Raw genomic sequence first — 17,109 nt, 5'->3', positions numbered from 1 at the left:
CTTCTAGGTTTCCCAGCTTGTTAGCATATAGGTTTTTGTAGTAGTCTCTAATAATTCTTTTTATTTCTGTGGAGTCTGTCATGATTTTTCCTTTCTCGTTTTTGATTCTGTTTATGTGTATTGATTCTCTTTTTCTCTTAATAAGTTTGGCTAGAGGCTTATCTATTTTGTTTATTTTCTCAAACAACCAACTCTTGGTTTCATTGATTTTTTCTATTGTTCTATTCTTCTCAGTTTTGTTTATTTCTTCTCTGATCTTTATTATGTCCCTCCTTCTGCTGACATTAGGCCTCATTTGTTCTTTTTCCAATTTGGATAATTGTGACGTTAGACTATTCATTTGGGATTGTTCTTCCTTCTTTAAGTATGCCTGGTTTGCTATATACTTTCCTCTTAAGACTGCTTTCCCTGCGTCCCACAGAAGTTGGGGCTTTGTGTTGTTGTTGTCATTTGTTTCCATACATTACCTGATCTCTATTTTAATTTGTTCATTGATCCATTGATTATTTAGGAGCATGTTGTTAAGCCTCCATGTGTTTGTAAGCTTTTTGTTTTCTTTGTACAATTTAGTTCTAGTTTTATACGTTTGTGGTCTAAAAAGTTGGTTGGTAGAATTTCAATCTTTTGGAATTTACTGAGGTTCTTTTTGTGGCCTAGTATGTGGTCTATTCTGGAGAACGTTCCATCTGCAGTTGAGAAGAATGTATATCCTGTTGCTTTTGGATGTAGAGTTCTATAGATGTCTATTAGGTCCATCTGTTCTAGTGTGTTGTTCAGTGCCTTCGTGTACTTACTTATTTTCTGTCTGGTGGATCTGTCCTTTGGAGTGAGTGGCGTGTTGAAGTCTCCTAAAATGAATGCATTGCATTCTATTTCCTCCTTTAGTTCTGTTAGTATTTGTTTCACATATGTTGGTGCTCCTGTGTTGGGTGCATACATGTTTATAATGGTTATATCCTCTTGTTGGACTGAGCCCTTTATCATTATGTAATGTCTTTCTTTATCTCTTGTTACTTTCTTTGTTTTGAAGTCTATTTTGTCTGTTACTAGTACTGCAACACCTGCTTTTTTCTCCCTGTTGTTTGCACGAAATATCTTTTTCCATCCCCTGACTTTTAGTCTGTGCATGTCTTTGGGTTTGAGGTGAGTCTCTCTTGTAAGCAGCATAGAGATGAGTCTTGCTTTTTTATCCATTCTATTACTCTGTGTCTTTTGATTGGTGCATTCAGTCCATTTACATTTAGGGTGACTACTGAAAGATATGTACTTGTTGCCATTGTAGGCTTTAGATTCATTGTTACCAAAGGTTCAAGGTTAGCTTCTTTAGTATCTTACTGTCTAACGTAACTCACTTATTGAGCTATTATAAACACTGTCTGGTGATTCTTTATTTCTCTCCCTTCTTATTCATCCTCCTCCATTCTTCATATGTTGGGTGTTTTGTTCTGTGCTCTTTTGTGTTTCTTTTGACTGCTTTTGTGGGTAGTTGATTTTATGTTTTGTCTTTAGTTAGTATTTGGTTGGTCTTCTTTCTTTGCTGTGATTTTATTTTCTCTGGTGACTCTATTTAGCCTTATGAGTGCTCCCATCTGGAGCAGTACCTCTAAAATACCCTGTAGAGTTGTTTTGTGGGAGGCAAATTCCCTTAACTTTTGCTTGTCTGGGAATTTTTTAATCCCTCCTTAATATTTAAATGATAATCGTGCTGGATACAGTATTCTTGGTTCCCGGCCCTTCTGTTTCATTGCATTAAATATATCACGCCATTCTCTTCTGGCCTGTAGGGTTCCTGTCAAGAAGTCTGATGATAGCCTGATGGGTTTTCCTTTGTAGGTGACCTTTCTCCTCTCTCTCTAGCTGCCTTTAATACTCTGTCCTTGTCCTTGATCTTTGCCATTTTAATTATTATGTCTTAGTGTTGTCCTCTTTGTGTCCCCCCTGTTGGGAGTTCGGTGTGCTTTCGTGATCTGAAGAATTATTTCCTCCCCCAGTTTGGGGAAGTTTTCAGCACTTATTTCTTCAAATACACTTTCTATCCCTTTTTCTCTCTCTCTTCTTCTTCTGGTACCCCTATAATGCGAATATTGTTTGTTTGGATTGGCCACACATTTCTCTTAATATTCTTTCATTCCTGGAGATCCTTTTCTCTCTCTCTGTGTCAGCTTCTCTGTGTTTCTGTTCTCTGATTTCTATTCCATTAACTGCCTCTTGTACCCCATCCAGTCTACTCTTAAGTTCTTCCAGAGATTGTTTCATTTTTTTAATCTCCCTCCGGACTTCATCCCTTAGCTCTTGCATATTTCTCTGAATATCCATCAGCATGGTTTTGACCTTTATTTTAAATTCTTTTTCTGGGAGTTTGACTAGGTCTATATTCCCCGTCCCTCTCTCAGGAGTTGTCTGGACTATTTTGGCCTGGACTAAATTCTTCTGCCTTTTCATGGTGATAGAGGTATCTGTAGGCCAGTAGCGCATGTGTCAGCTGGGAGAACAAAGTCTTTCCTTCTTGCTGGTCACCTTGCCCTTCTCCACTGCCTGTGTTGGTTACCCGCACTCCTGGAGCAGCTTCCGGATTAATCCTCTAAGCTGCTGTGGGCGGGGTCTCCGTCAGAGTAGTGCAGAGTCCTGTGGGGAGTGGCACACACACCGGGTTCGCTCTCCCGTGAAAGCGGTGCCCCTGCCGGGCAGCTGTGTGTGAACAGCGGCCTTTGTGTCTGGCCTGGGTGTTGTTGCGCCCGGCTGAGTGGCTGCTGGGGGCGCAGCTGCTCCTGGTGCGGATGCTCCTGGGCTGCTCCTCCACTGCTGCTGCCGGCTCCTGCAGGCCTCTCCTGGGCCCCTTGCCCCCACCACCGCCGGCACACATGGGCTGCTCTCAGTTCCCTCTGGCGGTACCCCCACGGACTCGCGCAGGCCGCTCCCGGACCCTCTGGTGCTGCCTCTGCCAGTGTGCGCGGGCCACTCCTGCACCACTAGGTGGCCGCCACCACAGGCTCGCGCCGGCCGTTCCCAGCCCCTCTGGTGCTGCCGCCGTGTGCTTGCGCAGGCTGCTCCCGGCCCCCTCCGTCACCGCCACCGCGGGCTCATGTGGGCCGCTCTGTCACCGCTGCTGTTGGCCCACTAGGGCCAGTCCGAGGCCGCTCAGGTGTCACCGCCGCCGGCTTGCGCAAGCCACTCTCGCCCCCACCACCGCTGGCCCTTGTGGGTCGACCCGGGGCCACTTGGCCGCTGCCGCCGCAGGCTCACTCAGGCCGCTCCAGGGCCCCCCTGGTGCCACCTCCCCCGGCGTGTGCTGCCGCTCTCCCACTACTGGGCCAGTGTGTCGGGGTCTGCGCAGGTTGGGGGAATGACTGGCAGGCTGCTTATTGTCATGAGGGGCTTCAGAGCTGCGCTGCCGCCCAGGGGGTTAGGTCGCCTGAGTTCCCCAGATTCCCAGATGCTGGGGTGCTTGTGTTGGAATGACTTTGTCCAGTTGTGAGGTCCCTGTCCCTTTAAGACTTGGAAAAAGCACTCGGTTTTCTTTTGTCTCAAGGGCGCCATTTGCAGTGACCTGCTTGCAGGTTTTGCTTTTCCGTTTCTCTAGTATCCAGCACCCCGTGCACCGTCTGCACTCCTGGTGCGGCTTTCTAGAGCTGGTTGTTTAGCAGTCCTGGGCTTTCCCTCCCTCCCCGCTCTGACTCCTTTCTTCCTGCCGGGGTCTGGGATATGGGGGCGTTCGCCTCCCGCTGGGCCGTGGCTTATATCTTACCCCCTTCGTGTGATGCTGAGTTCTTGCAGATGTAGATGTAGCCTGGCTGTTGTACTGTATCCACTGGTGTCTCTTTTAGGAATAGTTGTATTTGCTGTATTTTCAAAAATATATATGTTTTTGGGAGGAGATTTCTGCTGAACTACTCACGCTGCCATATTGGCTCCTCCTCTATTCCTAGTTATTTTATTCTTTTTGATGCAATTGTGAATGGAATTGTTTTCCTGATTTTTCCTTCTGCTAGTTCATCGTTAATGTATAGGAATGCAACAGATTTCTGTGTATTAATTTTGTATCCCACAACTTTGCTGAATTCAGATATTAGTTCTAGTAGTGTTGGAGTGGATTCTTTAGGGTTTTTATGTACAATATCATGTCACCTCCAAACAGGGACAGTTTAACTTCTTCCTTACCAGTCTGGATGCCTTTTATTTCTTTGTTTTGTCTGATTGCCATGGCTAGGACCTCCAGTACTATGTTGAATAAAAGTGGCGAGAGTGGGCATCCTTGTCTTGTTCCTGATCTTAGAGGAAAAGCTTTCAGCTTCTTGCTGTTACGTATGATGTTGGCTGTGGGTTTGTCATATATGGCCTTTATTATGCTTGGCTACTTGCCCTCTATACCCATTTTGTTGAGAGTTTTTATCATGAATGTATGTTGAATTTTGTCAAATGCTTTTTCAGCATCTATGGACATGATCATGTGGTTTTGTCCTTCTTTTTGTTGATGTGGTGGATGATGTTGATGGATTTTCGAATGTTGTACCATCCTTGCATCCCTGGGATGAATCCCAGTTGGTCATGGTGTATGATCCTCTTGATGTGTTTTTGAATTTGGTTTGCTAATGTTTTGCTGAGTATTTTTGGATCTATGTTCATCAGGGATATCTGTCTGTAGTTTTCTTTTTTTTGTGGTGTCTTTGTCTGGTTTTGGTATTAGAGTAATGCTGGCCTCATAGAATGAGTTTGGGAGTATTCCCTCCTCTTCTATTTTTGGAAAACTTTAAGGAGAATGGGTATTATATCTTGTCTGGACTTTATATTTTTAAATGGTTCTAAAAACACCAAAAGAAGAACAGTATCTTGAAACACATAAAAATTTATGATACTCAGCCTCTTCAAAACCTGGTATTGGCAAAACTGGACAGCTACATGTAAGAGAATGAAACTGGATCATTGTCTAACCCCATACACAAAAGTAAATTCGAAATGGATAATACCTGAATGTAAGCCATGAAACCATAAAACTCTTAGAAAAAAACATAGGCAAAAATCTCTTAGACATAAACATGAGCAACTTCTTCATGAACATATCTCCCTGGGCAAGGGAAACAAAAGCAAAAGTGAACAACTGGGACTACATGAAACTGAAAAGCTTCCGTACAGCAAAGAACTCCACCAATAGAACAAACGGGCATCCTACGGTATGGGAGAATATATTCATAAATGACAGAACCGATAAAGAGTTGACATCCAAAATATATAAAGAGGTCACGCATCTCAACAAACAAAAAGTGAATAATCCAATCAAAAAATGGTCAGAGGAACTGAACAGACATTTCTCGAAAGAAGAAATTCAGATGGCCAACAGACACATGAAAAGATGCTCCACATTGCTAGTCATCAGACAAATGCAAATTAAAACCACAATGAGATATCACCTCACACCAGTAATGATCGCCATCATCCAAAAGACAAACAACAACAAATGTTGGCGAGGTTGTGGAGAAAGGGGAACCCTCCTACACTGCTGGTGGGAATGTAAATTAGTTCAACCATTTTGGAAAGTAGTATGGAGGTTCCTCAAAAAACTCAAAATAGAAATGCCATTTCACCCAGGAATTCCACTCCTAGAAATTTACCCTACGAATGCAGTAGCCCAGACTGAAAAAGACATATACACCCCTATGTTTATCATAGCACTATTTATAATAGTCAAGAAATGGAAGCAACCTAAGTGTCCATCAGTAGATGAATGGATAAAGAAGATGTGGTACATATACACAATGGAATATTATTCAGCCATAAGAAGAAAACAAATCCTACCATTTGCAACAATATGGATGGAGCTAGAGGGTATTATCCTCATGAAATAAGCCAGGCAGAGAAAGACAAGTACCAAATGATTTCACTCATCTGTGGAGTATAAAACAAAGAAAAAACGGAAGGAGTAAAACAGCAGCAGACTCACAGAACCCAAGAATGGACTAACAGTTACCAAAGGGAAAGGGACCAGGGAGGTTTAGTGGGATCAGGGGGAAGAAAAACAAAGGGGGCATTATGATTAGCATGCATATTTTGGGGAGGGGGGCAACGGGAAGGCTGTACAGTACAGAGAGGACAGGTAGTGATTCTACAGCATCTTAGTACGCTGATGGACAGTGACTGCAATGGGGTATGTGGGGGGAACTTGGTGATGGGGGGTGTCTAGTAAACATAATGTTGCTCACGTAATTGTAGATTAATGATACCAAAAAAAATTTATGATACTCAAAATTCAGTGTCTATAAAGTTTTATTGGAACATAGCACACCCATTCATTTACATAGTGTCTATGGCTGCTTTTGTAGATAGATACTCTGGACACAGTGTGGTCTGCAAAGTCTAAAGTACTTGCTGTCTGGCCTTCTGTAGAAAAAGTGTGCCAATGCCTGCTTTATAAAACAGAAATACTCATATTTCAATATGTGCACTTATTTAAGATAAAAGATGGGTCTAAGCATAGGGCTGGAAGCCTAATTATATTCTCATTTTAGAAACCAAAAACACAGTGTTATTTAAACATGATCATGTGAACATTTTTGCTATTACCCACAGCAAGAGCAACATAACGCTTCTAAGGCAACCCGACTTCCTCCCACAGGACTTAAGCACCCAGAGACGGCCTCACTGTGGATGACCAGCAAACACGAATACTTACCTCATTTATTTCATTAGTTCTTCTGCCTTCAAAGCCGGCAAACACAGTACTCCCTTCCCTACTAGGGGTCAGAGGAACAGGCGAGGATGATCTGCTATGCACAGGTGTCTCTTAAAAAGGAAAAGATGTTAATTATTCACTTGAACATCACACAGCTACTGAACTAAAGAATGCCAGAAGACCATTACAACCAGCAGGGAAGTTATTAATCTTTAACAATAAAGTTTTCCTATTGTAAAAGACAGTACCTGGAATATCATTTGCCAGAAAAAAGGGAAAAGAAACAAGTATAATACAGGCTACAGCATGATCAACCTTGAAAATATTATGCTAAGTGAAATAAGCCACAGACAAAAGGCCATTTATTGTAATGATTCCAGGATATGAATTGATGCCCAGTAGAAGCACATCCATAGGGACAGCAAGTAATTAGTGATTGCCTAGTATGGTAGATTAGGGCTAGGGGTAGGGAACGAGGGGCGCTGACTGTTAAAGACTCATGAGACTGAGCTAAACCAGCTGGTGCCAAGCATTCAACTGCTGGACTGAAGGCATGGGGGCTCTGCTCCCAGCAGCCACTCGTGGGCCTTGGTGGGGGCCAAACTCCTGAGCTGGATTTCCAGACGAATGCGCAAATGTGGGTGTGACCACGGGCTTGTCCCCATTCTTCCCCTAGGCCCTCCTGCTGCTGGGACTCCTTTCAGGAGTGCAGTGCCTGGCCCAGGCCAAGCACAAAGTAAATGGCCTCACTGCGCCCCGGAATGGACCTACTCTTTTCCAGGTGCAGGAACAGCTTGGGCATGCTGGCGGACGTGTCCTGCTGCCGGCGCTTGGGCTGAGGAGAGGCACTGCTCTCAGACAGCCTGTCGCAGTTGGCAGAGTGGCGTGTTGACCGCCTCAGGGACTGCAAGGCTTCTGGCTCGGCTTTGCGCCTTTTGGGGGTGGCCGGTTCACCTGTGGTTGGCTGACTCTCCGTGGACTGTGGTGTGGATGGATTCAACAAAGGGGGGCTTGGAGACAGCTCCTCCTGGTTCCTGTGGAAGAGGGGAGATCATCATATACACCCAGTGCACAGAATCTCTGCAAAACTTAGAGGGGTTCTTCAATGTCTTCCTTTAGACCAAATAGAACACATACTCTTGACTCCACTCCAGGGCAGTTATACACTCTCACTTCCAAATGTGCCAAAACAAATGTTTTCTGAGAGGAATTAGACATACTAAATCATTGCAATCCTCTCCACAGTTCTGAGGCACGCTAGCATTAAGACAGTGATGCCCCCTTTATATTTGTCTTAGAGCAGTGGTACTCAATTGAGAGTGATTTTGCTCAGCCAGGGGATACCAGTACTGTGGGGAGACAACTTAGGTTGTCACAGCTGGGAAAGTGCTCCTGGCATGTAGCAGGTGGAGGCTGGAGATGCTGCTCTGTATCCCCCAGCGGCCAGGGTGGCCCCACCAGAGAGTGATCCGGCTCAAACATCAATAGGCGCAAGGCTGAGGGACCCTGCTCGAGAGAACAAGCATATTACATTCTCTCCTCATAGTGTAACTACTCAACAGGACTAGAAAGTCCCCAAGTATCAGTCCGACCTTGTGAAACACAGGCTACCCTGGACTGGACACTGGGAACCTTGAGGTTTGAAGTAGAGCATGGGGACATCCAGAGAGACCCTCAATGAACTGCACAGACCTCTCATCTGAGGCGAAACCAAAGCGAAGGGCAGCAGCCTGAGAAGAGAGGTCATAAGGCAGACAGAGAATGAGGGTAAAGGTGCTGTGAAGGGAAAGAAGGGGATGCAGGGGAAAGGGGGCTGGTGCAGAGCATGGAGCGCTGCGGGTGGGAAGCGTCAGTGCCCTCCCTGGGAGAGCAGGGAGAGCAGGGGCAGTGGTGGACAAAGGCAGCTGGAATGCAGGCGAGGGGAGATGGAGGAGTGGACGTGAAAACAGAGCGCTCCCTCGGGAAGAGAAGCATGAGGGAGACAGGGAAGCAGCGTGTACAGATGAAGGACAGACCTAAGGTTGGGGGATATCCCCCCTCCTCTCCAGCAAAAAATAGAGACTGGGGCGTGCTCGGTCAGTGAGGGAACAAAGTGGGGACATGGCGCGGAAGGGAACTAACCTTTACTTGAGAGCCAAAGGTGGCCAGCCCGTCACGAACTTCCTCATGTAATAACCACCCGAACAAGATGTTCTTTCCATTGTCCAGAGGCAGAAGCAAAAGGCACAGAAAGCCTCCCCACGTCACACAACCAGTACGTGGGGGAACTCAATTCAAACCCACATCTTCTACCCTTCTCAGCCTGTGCTCTCTTTGCCCAACTGTCTTTGGAAAGATGGCGACAGCTGCTCAAAATCCAACCAAGTTTTGCCACTGGAATCTTCACTTGGTAAAATCTTTCAGAGCCATCTGAAAGCAAAGGACTTAGCTAACCCAGGAAAACCCCGGCAGCATGGTACTTTGAGCCTTCGCCCTCCCCCAGACCAGCAGGCCCCACAGCATCAGGTGGAAATGAGAAATCATTTGCTGACATCTCATGGCCCAACTGCATGCTGTCTAACTTACCTATTAGTGTTGGTGGCACTTTCTTTAATCGGAAGAAAAAATTTGGACGAAGTCACCTTTTTATACTGTACTTGTTCATACGGATAGAGCAAAACCAATGGGAGAGTGTAATCAAAAGTTATTCTTAATCCATCCACCATCTCCTTACAAAGGTCAACGCTAGGAGAATCAAAAAGAAAAGATTAGAGATGCAATACTTTCCAAAAGGTCATGATGAAGTTTCACATTTTTAATAAGGCAGAGTTTTAAACTTAAACATACATAAAGAACGAAATGAATTTGTAAATGCTAACAATTAAATCAGAATAAGTAACAAAGTGTAGAAAGTACACACCAGTAGTTTTAATTTAGCACAGTGAACACAAATACATTAAGCACCATGAGTGCTACATGAATATGTGAGTACATTCATGTGCTGCAGAAGGGGGACAGACTGCGATCCCTGGGAGCTGAAGAGAGCAGGCCCAGTGATCTACTCCTCATGTTTGTTTCGACTCCAACAATCAATCTCCCTGTCTGACTCCACTCCTGCTGTCTTGCTGGGTCACATGAGCAAGGCAGACTATGAGGACAATTACCTGAACTGGAATAAAGACCCATGTGTAAACAAGTCTTGGTGAAATTCTCATCACCCATTCTGGTGCTTCTTAAGGAAACAAGTTATTTCCCTACAACGTATCACTGAAAAAAGCTGGTCTTGGTGTTAGAGCAGTGCATACTCTCAAGGCATCCAGATTACATGCCTGAACAGTTACTTAATTTTGAAAAAGGGACAGTATTCTGTTATGAAATTAGTTACTATTAGTAAATGAATTAAGCTAATTATTGAGTAATATACTAGATAAACTCCAAATTACAGAAATAGAGACAGTGTTACCTGTTCTAAATGGAAGTCACTTCTCTAAGACACAGAGAGAGAACCAGGGGACAGCAGTGCCCTCCACCCCCTACTCACTTCTTCTCTGCCGGGATATAATGCACATTCATGTTGGTGTGTGGCACAGCATGATGGTGACGAGGCCTCTCATGGGCTGAAAAGGCTGCATTGATAGCAAAATGCTTCACGTAGGATTCCAAAATAGTTATGATGTTGGTCTGGCATGGAAGTTTCACTAACTGTTAACAAAAATATATTCATCTGTTATATGTATCCCATTGTATAAATCACATAGTTCAAGAAACAGTGATCTTGTCTCTACCCTCTCTTAAAACTCAAAAAAATAAAGCCAATTCTGCTCATAGGAAAATCTTCTAAATAAATATGCTTTGAGCTCTCTGATCTTTTTTCTTCTACTGAGCATATCCCCATGTAGATTATAGTTTTCATTTTTAAAATAAATGTAAGCAGTGATTTTCATCTTAGTGATCCTGGGGAGCTTCCAAGACTATGTCCACAGCTGGCTTCCACCAGACCAAATGCATCTCAACCTCTTGGTTGAAGTCTGGGCATCAGGATGTTGCAAAGCTCCCGAGAGGATTCTAATGGGCAGGCAGAGCTGGGAAAGACTACCTGCACGCTAATTTAATCAATAGCACAACACTATTGTCAGAGAACTTTAAAACCTGACTCAGTACAAAACTTAAAATATGAATTCCACTCCTCCAAGTTTCTCAACTGTTTTGAGTCTGTGACTGCAAAATATGGCTAAACAAAACCTGTATTAGAAATCCATGTTTTATGTGCTCTCCCTGTATACCCGTTTCCTCCTGTTGATGTAGTAACAATCATCCTCAAGCTTCTTCTTCAGAACTTCAGGGATTTCTATAGTTATTGTTCTTTCTTCCATTTCCCTTTTTGTGTGCAGCTCTGGTTCTTCCTTCTGCAATACCACAATTCCATTTTTAACATCTATCTTCAAAGAAAGACTAACACATGAGCACTTACTATGAAACAAACCCAGTTAATCCTCAACATTGACACCAATGATGATGCTAACGTGTTCCAGAGAAAAGTATGTTAAGGGTTAAAATTAGCTTGTTTTAGGGCACGTTGCAAATGCGTATTCTGTTTCTCCTGTTTAAGTTTACCAGTGGGATTTGTTAACTCTGAAGGCAGGCAGAAGATGCCATACTTTGATACACATTTAAAAATTAATCACCATTATAAAAATAAAGCTTACAATTGATCGGAAAGAGAATAACTATGATTTGTGAAAGCACCTTATGGGTATAAAGAGCCACTGACAGGGTCATACAATGACTATAAATAAGGGTTATTTTCCTTTAAATATCAAGGACAACTTCACAGTATTTGGCTAAAAAAATATATTTTTACAAAATAATTTACAACTGGTGAATTTTACCACATAATTTTACCACTAATATATATACAAGGGAGTTTTTATAATAAAAACTTTGTACCACTTCAGTCTTTTCTTCAATATCACTTTCTTCACTTATTTCTTCATCCTTTTCTTCACTGCTGTCATCAGTGGAACTGCTTATTGCTAGGTAAAAGACAACACATCAGTCAAACCTGCACTAGCTACGTCCCTAACCCTTACAATTCCTTAAGGGGAAGTGTCCTACTGCAATAATAAACTGCAGCCCTGCATATATCTGAAGTGCTGAACACAAATACTGTACTTTGCAGAACAAATTTATTTTGTGAAACATAACACCAATTTCAATGAGTGCAAAAACGACAAGTTAATGTATGTGAAAGTGTTCAGTCACCTAGGATCCTACAGTTCCCTGTTGCATTCATAAGTGGGACCACAGCCCAGAAGGTGCCAAGAAGAAAATCTGAGGCATTAGTATAAAGACACTGGCTAAGAAGGCAGTGGTTGTGAGCATGATTAATGAGGTCTAATTATGGACTTATTTACTACTTTGTCAAAAACAAAAGGGGCAAATGTTTTATGTAATGAGCTTAAAATGTTTCCCTGTCTATAATTTTAATGAATCCTCCCCTTCAATCCTGCAGTATAAAAGAACTAGGTAAAAGTTCTTTTAGCCAGAGAAAATGAAGTCAAGGCACTCACAGTTTTCATCATTTTCATCTTTTTCTTCAACAGGGAGGCTTTTTAAGACGGAGTCGACACCAGGCAACCTGCAGCGTTTCTTCTTTCTTCCTGTGTGTCTCCTGAAAAAGATAAACACGACTGAAATAAATTTTCATATTAAATGATATGGGTCTTGAGGTAAAAACAAAATACAATAAACAATGATTCTTAAGTATTTGAGAAACAATTGAACCTTAGAACCTAAGTGGTAATCTCAGTTCCAGAATATTACATAGTAACTGCTGAAAACACGGGAGTTATTTAGAATACAACAGACTCACACTATACACTTCAACCATGTTTAACATATTTTGACTTCTGAAATTCTGAACAATGAAACACATTGAATAACACTTAATGTCACAATTTTTGAATTCTTACAGGCGAGCTACAGCTTTTCTTGCCAGTTTACGCTGTAATCTCCGATTTTCATCTGTGTCACGAAGGACATGATCTTCAGCTGCCCATCTATCCCAGCTAATCAAACAAAAAAGGAAAAGGATTGTATAATTCAGTGTTTTAGTTTGATATGAAACAAATGCTAAAAGCACCTCACAGGGAAAGAGGTGCCCCAGAATAATTAACTTTGGAAAACTATTTAAATATTTTAAAATCACAAAAAAGATTCTAACAAACTGAAAAAGGAATTCAGACACAAAAGCAACTGGGGTTTCCCTAACTTCCCACAGAGAATCCAAATACAATTGACTTAAAAGTAATCATTCTTCAGAATAGGCAAGGTTTGATAAAAAAAGCAAAAACAGGAAATGAAGCTTTTCTACAAGTGTTTGTAAAACTTAACAGAGAAGTCTGCAATGTACCTATGCTGCAAACATTATCAATTTTCAGTTCAGTTTAGCAAGTACACTCACCTTCTGTTCCAACCATTAAAATGGATCAGATATTCTGGGATTTTTCTGCCTTTTTCGTCTTTCCCAACAATAACATCGACAATCTGAAAACAGGCAATATTGTCCACAGATGATAAAACATCCAGAATACTAGAAGCTGGATCGGAAAAACTAGATCATAGACCTTTTATTAAAAGAAAAGAAAACATTCTTTTCTTTTTTAGACCCAGAGCTGGGTTGAAACATTTTTCCTTTCAATTCCATTTTTCCCCTGAGTGGATGCCTCAAAATAGGAAACATCCCTCCAACCACCCCATGATTGGCCTCTGACTGTGAGACACGGTGCAGCTTCGAAAGCCACTGGCCGGCCGATTTGTCGTTTAAGGAGAGTCCAGGCTGGAGAAGCGAGCTGCAGCACTGAGAGCTCTGGGAGTTGTAGTCTCCCCGGCTCCAATGCTTCCCGGGTCAGGATGTCTGTCAGATTACACCATCCTTCCCAGCGGTGTCCCCAGAGGGAACATCTGGGGCAAATGATGGGGCGTGTCACCACTGGGAAGATTCAGTGAGAGGAGGTAGAAGGCACAGCAAAGAGACAGGGGCTACCAGGGCAGTACTGTAAAGTACAACACGCACAGCCCGGAGGCCTTGAGAAGTCCCCCAGAGGGCAGAGCTACCCAGACGCAGCTGGGGCCCTGGGTGAGCTCCCACCCCAGGACTGCGATGCCCACTCCCTCCCGCCATCCAGGCCTGAGGACTTGCAGATGTGACTCAGTACCCCAGAGACGTAGATGGACGGGATCGGGCACGACTCAGGGATTGAAAACCTAACCGCGACAAGGCCCTAGGGGACGAAGTCACCGAGTAAACCTTGCCCTACGGGAGGAATCGGACCCACACTCGAATGGAGCCCCGACGTAGCGAATCGCCGACCAGCACTGTGACGCTATGGGTTTGGACCTGGGTCGGTCAGTCAAGGAGTTCCACCGGAGGCCACGCAGCGCTAGAGAGCGCAGCATAGATTTAACTCGTGCAGAGTGGCCTCCGGCAAGAGGCCTGCCTCACAGACACCGGGCTCTTGCTGGCGTCGCGCTCACAAACCGACACTACTGTTCCAGCATTGCGACACCGCACGCGCGAGGTTTACGACGGCGCGTGCGCAGCCCCGCGCGCAGGGCGGAAGCGGAAGCGCCCGTGCCCCGACTCCTTTGCACAGCGTCCCGCGAGCGCGCCCTGGTGTCCGCGCGGCGCCGCGCAGGCCCAGGAGCCACGGGCATGGAGCGCCGGGGCCCCGCCGCTTTCCCTGCTCCGCGCCGCAGCCCACGCCCGCATCCGCCTCCCGTCCCGGGGCCCCCGGCCCGCGCCTCCTCCCTGTCCCTCCGCGGCGGCACCTTGGCATCGTACAGCACTCGCGCCTTGGTGGGGTCAGGCTCGAAGCACAGCACTTTCTCCCCTGAGTGGAATTTAAATTTCATGCCCTCGCTCGCGCTCATTTGCTCATCGTGGCGGAGGGCGAGGCTCCGGGGCGGGCGGAGCGCGCGCGGTGGGGGAGGGGGGTGGGGGCGGGGAGGTGGCGTGCGGCAGCGGGGGTGGTGGGGAGGGAAGGGAGGGAGCGGGGAATGGCGGAGGCCGCAGCCGCCCCGCCCTGCGCCCCGCCTCTGCCCGCCCCGCGCGCGGCCGGACCTCTTAGGTCCCGGGCGCGCGCGCAGCGCTTGATGGTGTCCCCGCGGGTCCCCCCTCCTGCGGTCCCGGAGCCCGCTCCGAGGCCAAGGTCTTCCCCTAGAGCCGCTCCTCCAGCCCTCCCGGGGGCTGAAGTGCCAGGCGCGCGCGCCCTGGCCGGCTGGGTGGTTGGCAGGCCCTTAGGAGAGTGCCCTTCTGGGCCGAACACTGCCCCGGTGACTGCCGCCCGGGAGCAGCCCGGCCGCGTCGTCCACCTTAGCAGAGACGCGCGCCGCCAAGTGTGGCTATGCTGGGAGGACCCCGGGCTCAAGTCGGGTGTAGATGGGCAATGGCCGGGGCCGGAGACGGGGGACGGCGAAGGCCATGGGAGGAGTGGACAAAGCACTTGGCATATCTGGGCGAGGACAAGCAGGTTGCAGGCCTGGAGCCCCGGGTGACAGCGGGTGAGCGGGGGTTGGCGAGGCTTATGGGTCGTTACCATGTTAAGCCTGGGCTTTCAGCACGCTGGGGGTTTCAACTCTCAGCAGCCCACTTAGAGCTGCTCCCTGAAGGTGTGTCTCCACTGCCCCGGCAACCCCTAAAGGCCGCAAGTTCTGCGAGGCCGGTAGGAGCAGCTACGTGCCCAGAGCGGGTGGTCAGGAGCCCTCTGATGAACGAAGGACGTGCTGGGAGACTATTCCCTAAGGGCAAATCTCCAGAGATAGGAAAGACGGTGCTGGGTTTGTGGGTGTGAGGAATGTCAAGTCTGGGCAGTGCAGTTACTGCATTAAGACCCGGCTGGAGACCAGCTCTGAGGCTCTGAGGTCGTGGGTGAACTGCCAGTTCTCCACACACTGGGCTCCGTTCTTGCCTCCAGAAATTTGCACTTGCCTTCTTCACTGGGTTTTGGCACACATCCTGCACATTTCAGCTAGAATATTTCCCAGAGAAAATCCTCAGGCTTCCTTAGATAAACTACATATTCCTTTAGTACTGCCTCCCAGCCCTCTACTTACCGTTTCTTGCATTTACTACCCTACAGCAGAATGCCCTCTTTAAGATTCTCAGATCCTTGAAGCTGACGGGCTGGGAGGGGGATGGGGGAGGGCAGACTTCCAGATTTTCTGCCATAGTGTGTTGGGTGAATGATAGATCCATTGGCTAGAATAAGGGCTATCAGAGGGACAGCTTGGGGGAAGATGGCTAGATAATGACCTGTGTCTCGGGTAATAAAGCCGAGAAGCCAGAACTGGAGCTGTGATTCCTCTTCAGGTTGTGGTTTACCAGAAAGAAGATAGCGATCGTTGTGCTCCCCATAAATGGCAGAGTGAGCTCTAGGGCACAAGGAATTACATGTCAAGGCTAACATAACTGAAGTATTAGTGTTTTTATTTTTCTTGCTGGTGAATGGAGATTTCCTTTCCAGACTCTAACATTTCAGGGAAAGACTTTAGATGCTTGCTTTTGTTTATTTCCATTTCCACACCATCTTATCTCCTTCAGCAATGCTGTTTTCCCTGTTCCCCTAAAAAGTCCAAGAATGTAAAAAACCTTCAGGATCCTAACAGCTACAAATCCCAGCAATGGCAGCACCCCTTACAGCCCTCTACGTTAGGACCCACTGGAGAGGTCTCCATCTCTAATGGGGATGGAGCATCGTTTTCCTTATTGGGTGTAAAGATAAAGAACGGGGTGGGCTCTGGGGTCCAGTCCCACACTGTGACTTCCTAGTTTGTGACCTTGGACAAGAGATTAGTCTCTCTGTGATACAGTTTTCTTCCTTTAAAGTGAAGATAATAGTGGCTCCTACCTCATAGAGTTGTTCTAGGAATAAATCAGTCCAGTGTAGTGCCTTTGTGTCGTGCCTGGCATATAATAAGTGATGGGTAAATGCTTGCTATTAATATTAGACATTCCTTAACCATTTCTTGTCCCCCATTCATCAATTCAACAAATATTTATTGAGACTCTTGTGTACTGGATGCTAGACACACAAATTAGAAAGCAGATGTTACCCCTGGCCTCAAAGAAGACACATTTCAGGAGGGGTAGAGCAACATGCAAGCAGGTGTAAGCTTCATGCACGCTCTAGTAAATTTGGTATGGAAGGGAGCAGACACAATGCTTACATCTCCCTAGGAAGAGGCAGAGTTTCAGAAAAAAGCTCCAGAGAGGAAGTCATTCTTGTTAAATGCTAAACTAAAGCATATTAACAATTTTAAGAGTTTGAGCAAAAGTCAGTTGGAATCAGCACCAAACAGGAAGTGGTTAGGAGCACATGTCAAAATTCATCAAGCTGTACACTAGGATTTATGCATCTATGTATGTACCTCAATTTAAAGAAAAACAGAATGACCTCCCTGAAATT

The 17,109-nt window shown here is 45.7% G+C and overlaps 1 protein-coding gene across 4 annotated transcripts in view; it reads right to left on the bottom strand.

The window, feature by feature from the left end:
- MSL3 (MSL complex subunit 3) overlaps positions 1 to 14,624 on the bottom strand; it is a 31,807-nt gene extending 17,183 nt beyond the window's left edge. For 2 of the 4 annotated variants that reach the window (XR_008995041.1, XM_036912987.2), the window contains exons 1-10: positions 14,474 to 14,624; positions 13,107 to 13,189; positions 12,616 to 12,711; positions 12,214 to 12,314; positions 11,591 to 11,676; positions 10,927 to 11,049; positions 10,185 to 10,345; positions 9,230 to 9,388; positions 7,436 to 7,698; positions 6,665 to 6,774 (exon numbers count right to left, since the gene is read on the bottom strand). Coding sequence is in view for 3 of the 4 variants with exons in the window: in XM_036912987.2 (XP_036768882.1) it covers positions 6,665 to 6,774; positions 7,436 to 7,698; positions 9,230 to 9,388; positions 10,185 to 10,345; positions 10,927 to 11,049; positions 11,591 to 11,676; positions 12,214 to 12,314; positions 12,616 to 12,711; positions 13,107 to 13,189; positions 14,474 to 14,575 (1,284 nt within the window). In the remaining variant the exon portion in view is untranslated. Of the gene's footprint in view, positions 1 to 5,895; positions 6,399 to 6,664; positions 6,775 to 7,435; positions 7,699 to 9,229; positions 9,389 to 10,184; positions 10,346 to 10,926; positions 11,050 to 11,590; positions 11,677 to 12,213; positions 12,315 to 12,615; positions 12,712 to 13,106; positions 13,190 to 13,446; positions 13,607 to 14,408 lie in introns of those variants that run through there. The other 2 variants (XM_036912991.2, XM_036912990.2) reach the window with 2 other exon arrangements.
- Positions 14,625 to 17,109: the final 2,485 nt, after the last annotated feature.

Source organism: Manis pentadactyla, chromosome X (assembly GCF_030020395.1).
Source record: "Manis pentadactyla isolate mManPen7 chromosome X, mManPen7.hap1, whole genome shotgun sequence".
NCBI lineage: Eukaryota > Metazoa > Chordata > Mammalia > Pholidota > Manidae > Manis > Manis pentadactyla.
This window is presented reverse-complemented; position numbering and strand designations above follow the sequence as displayed.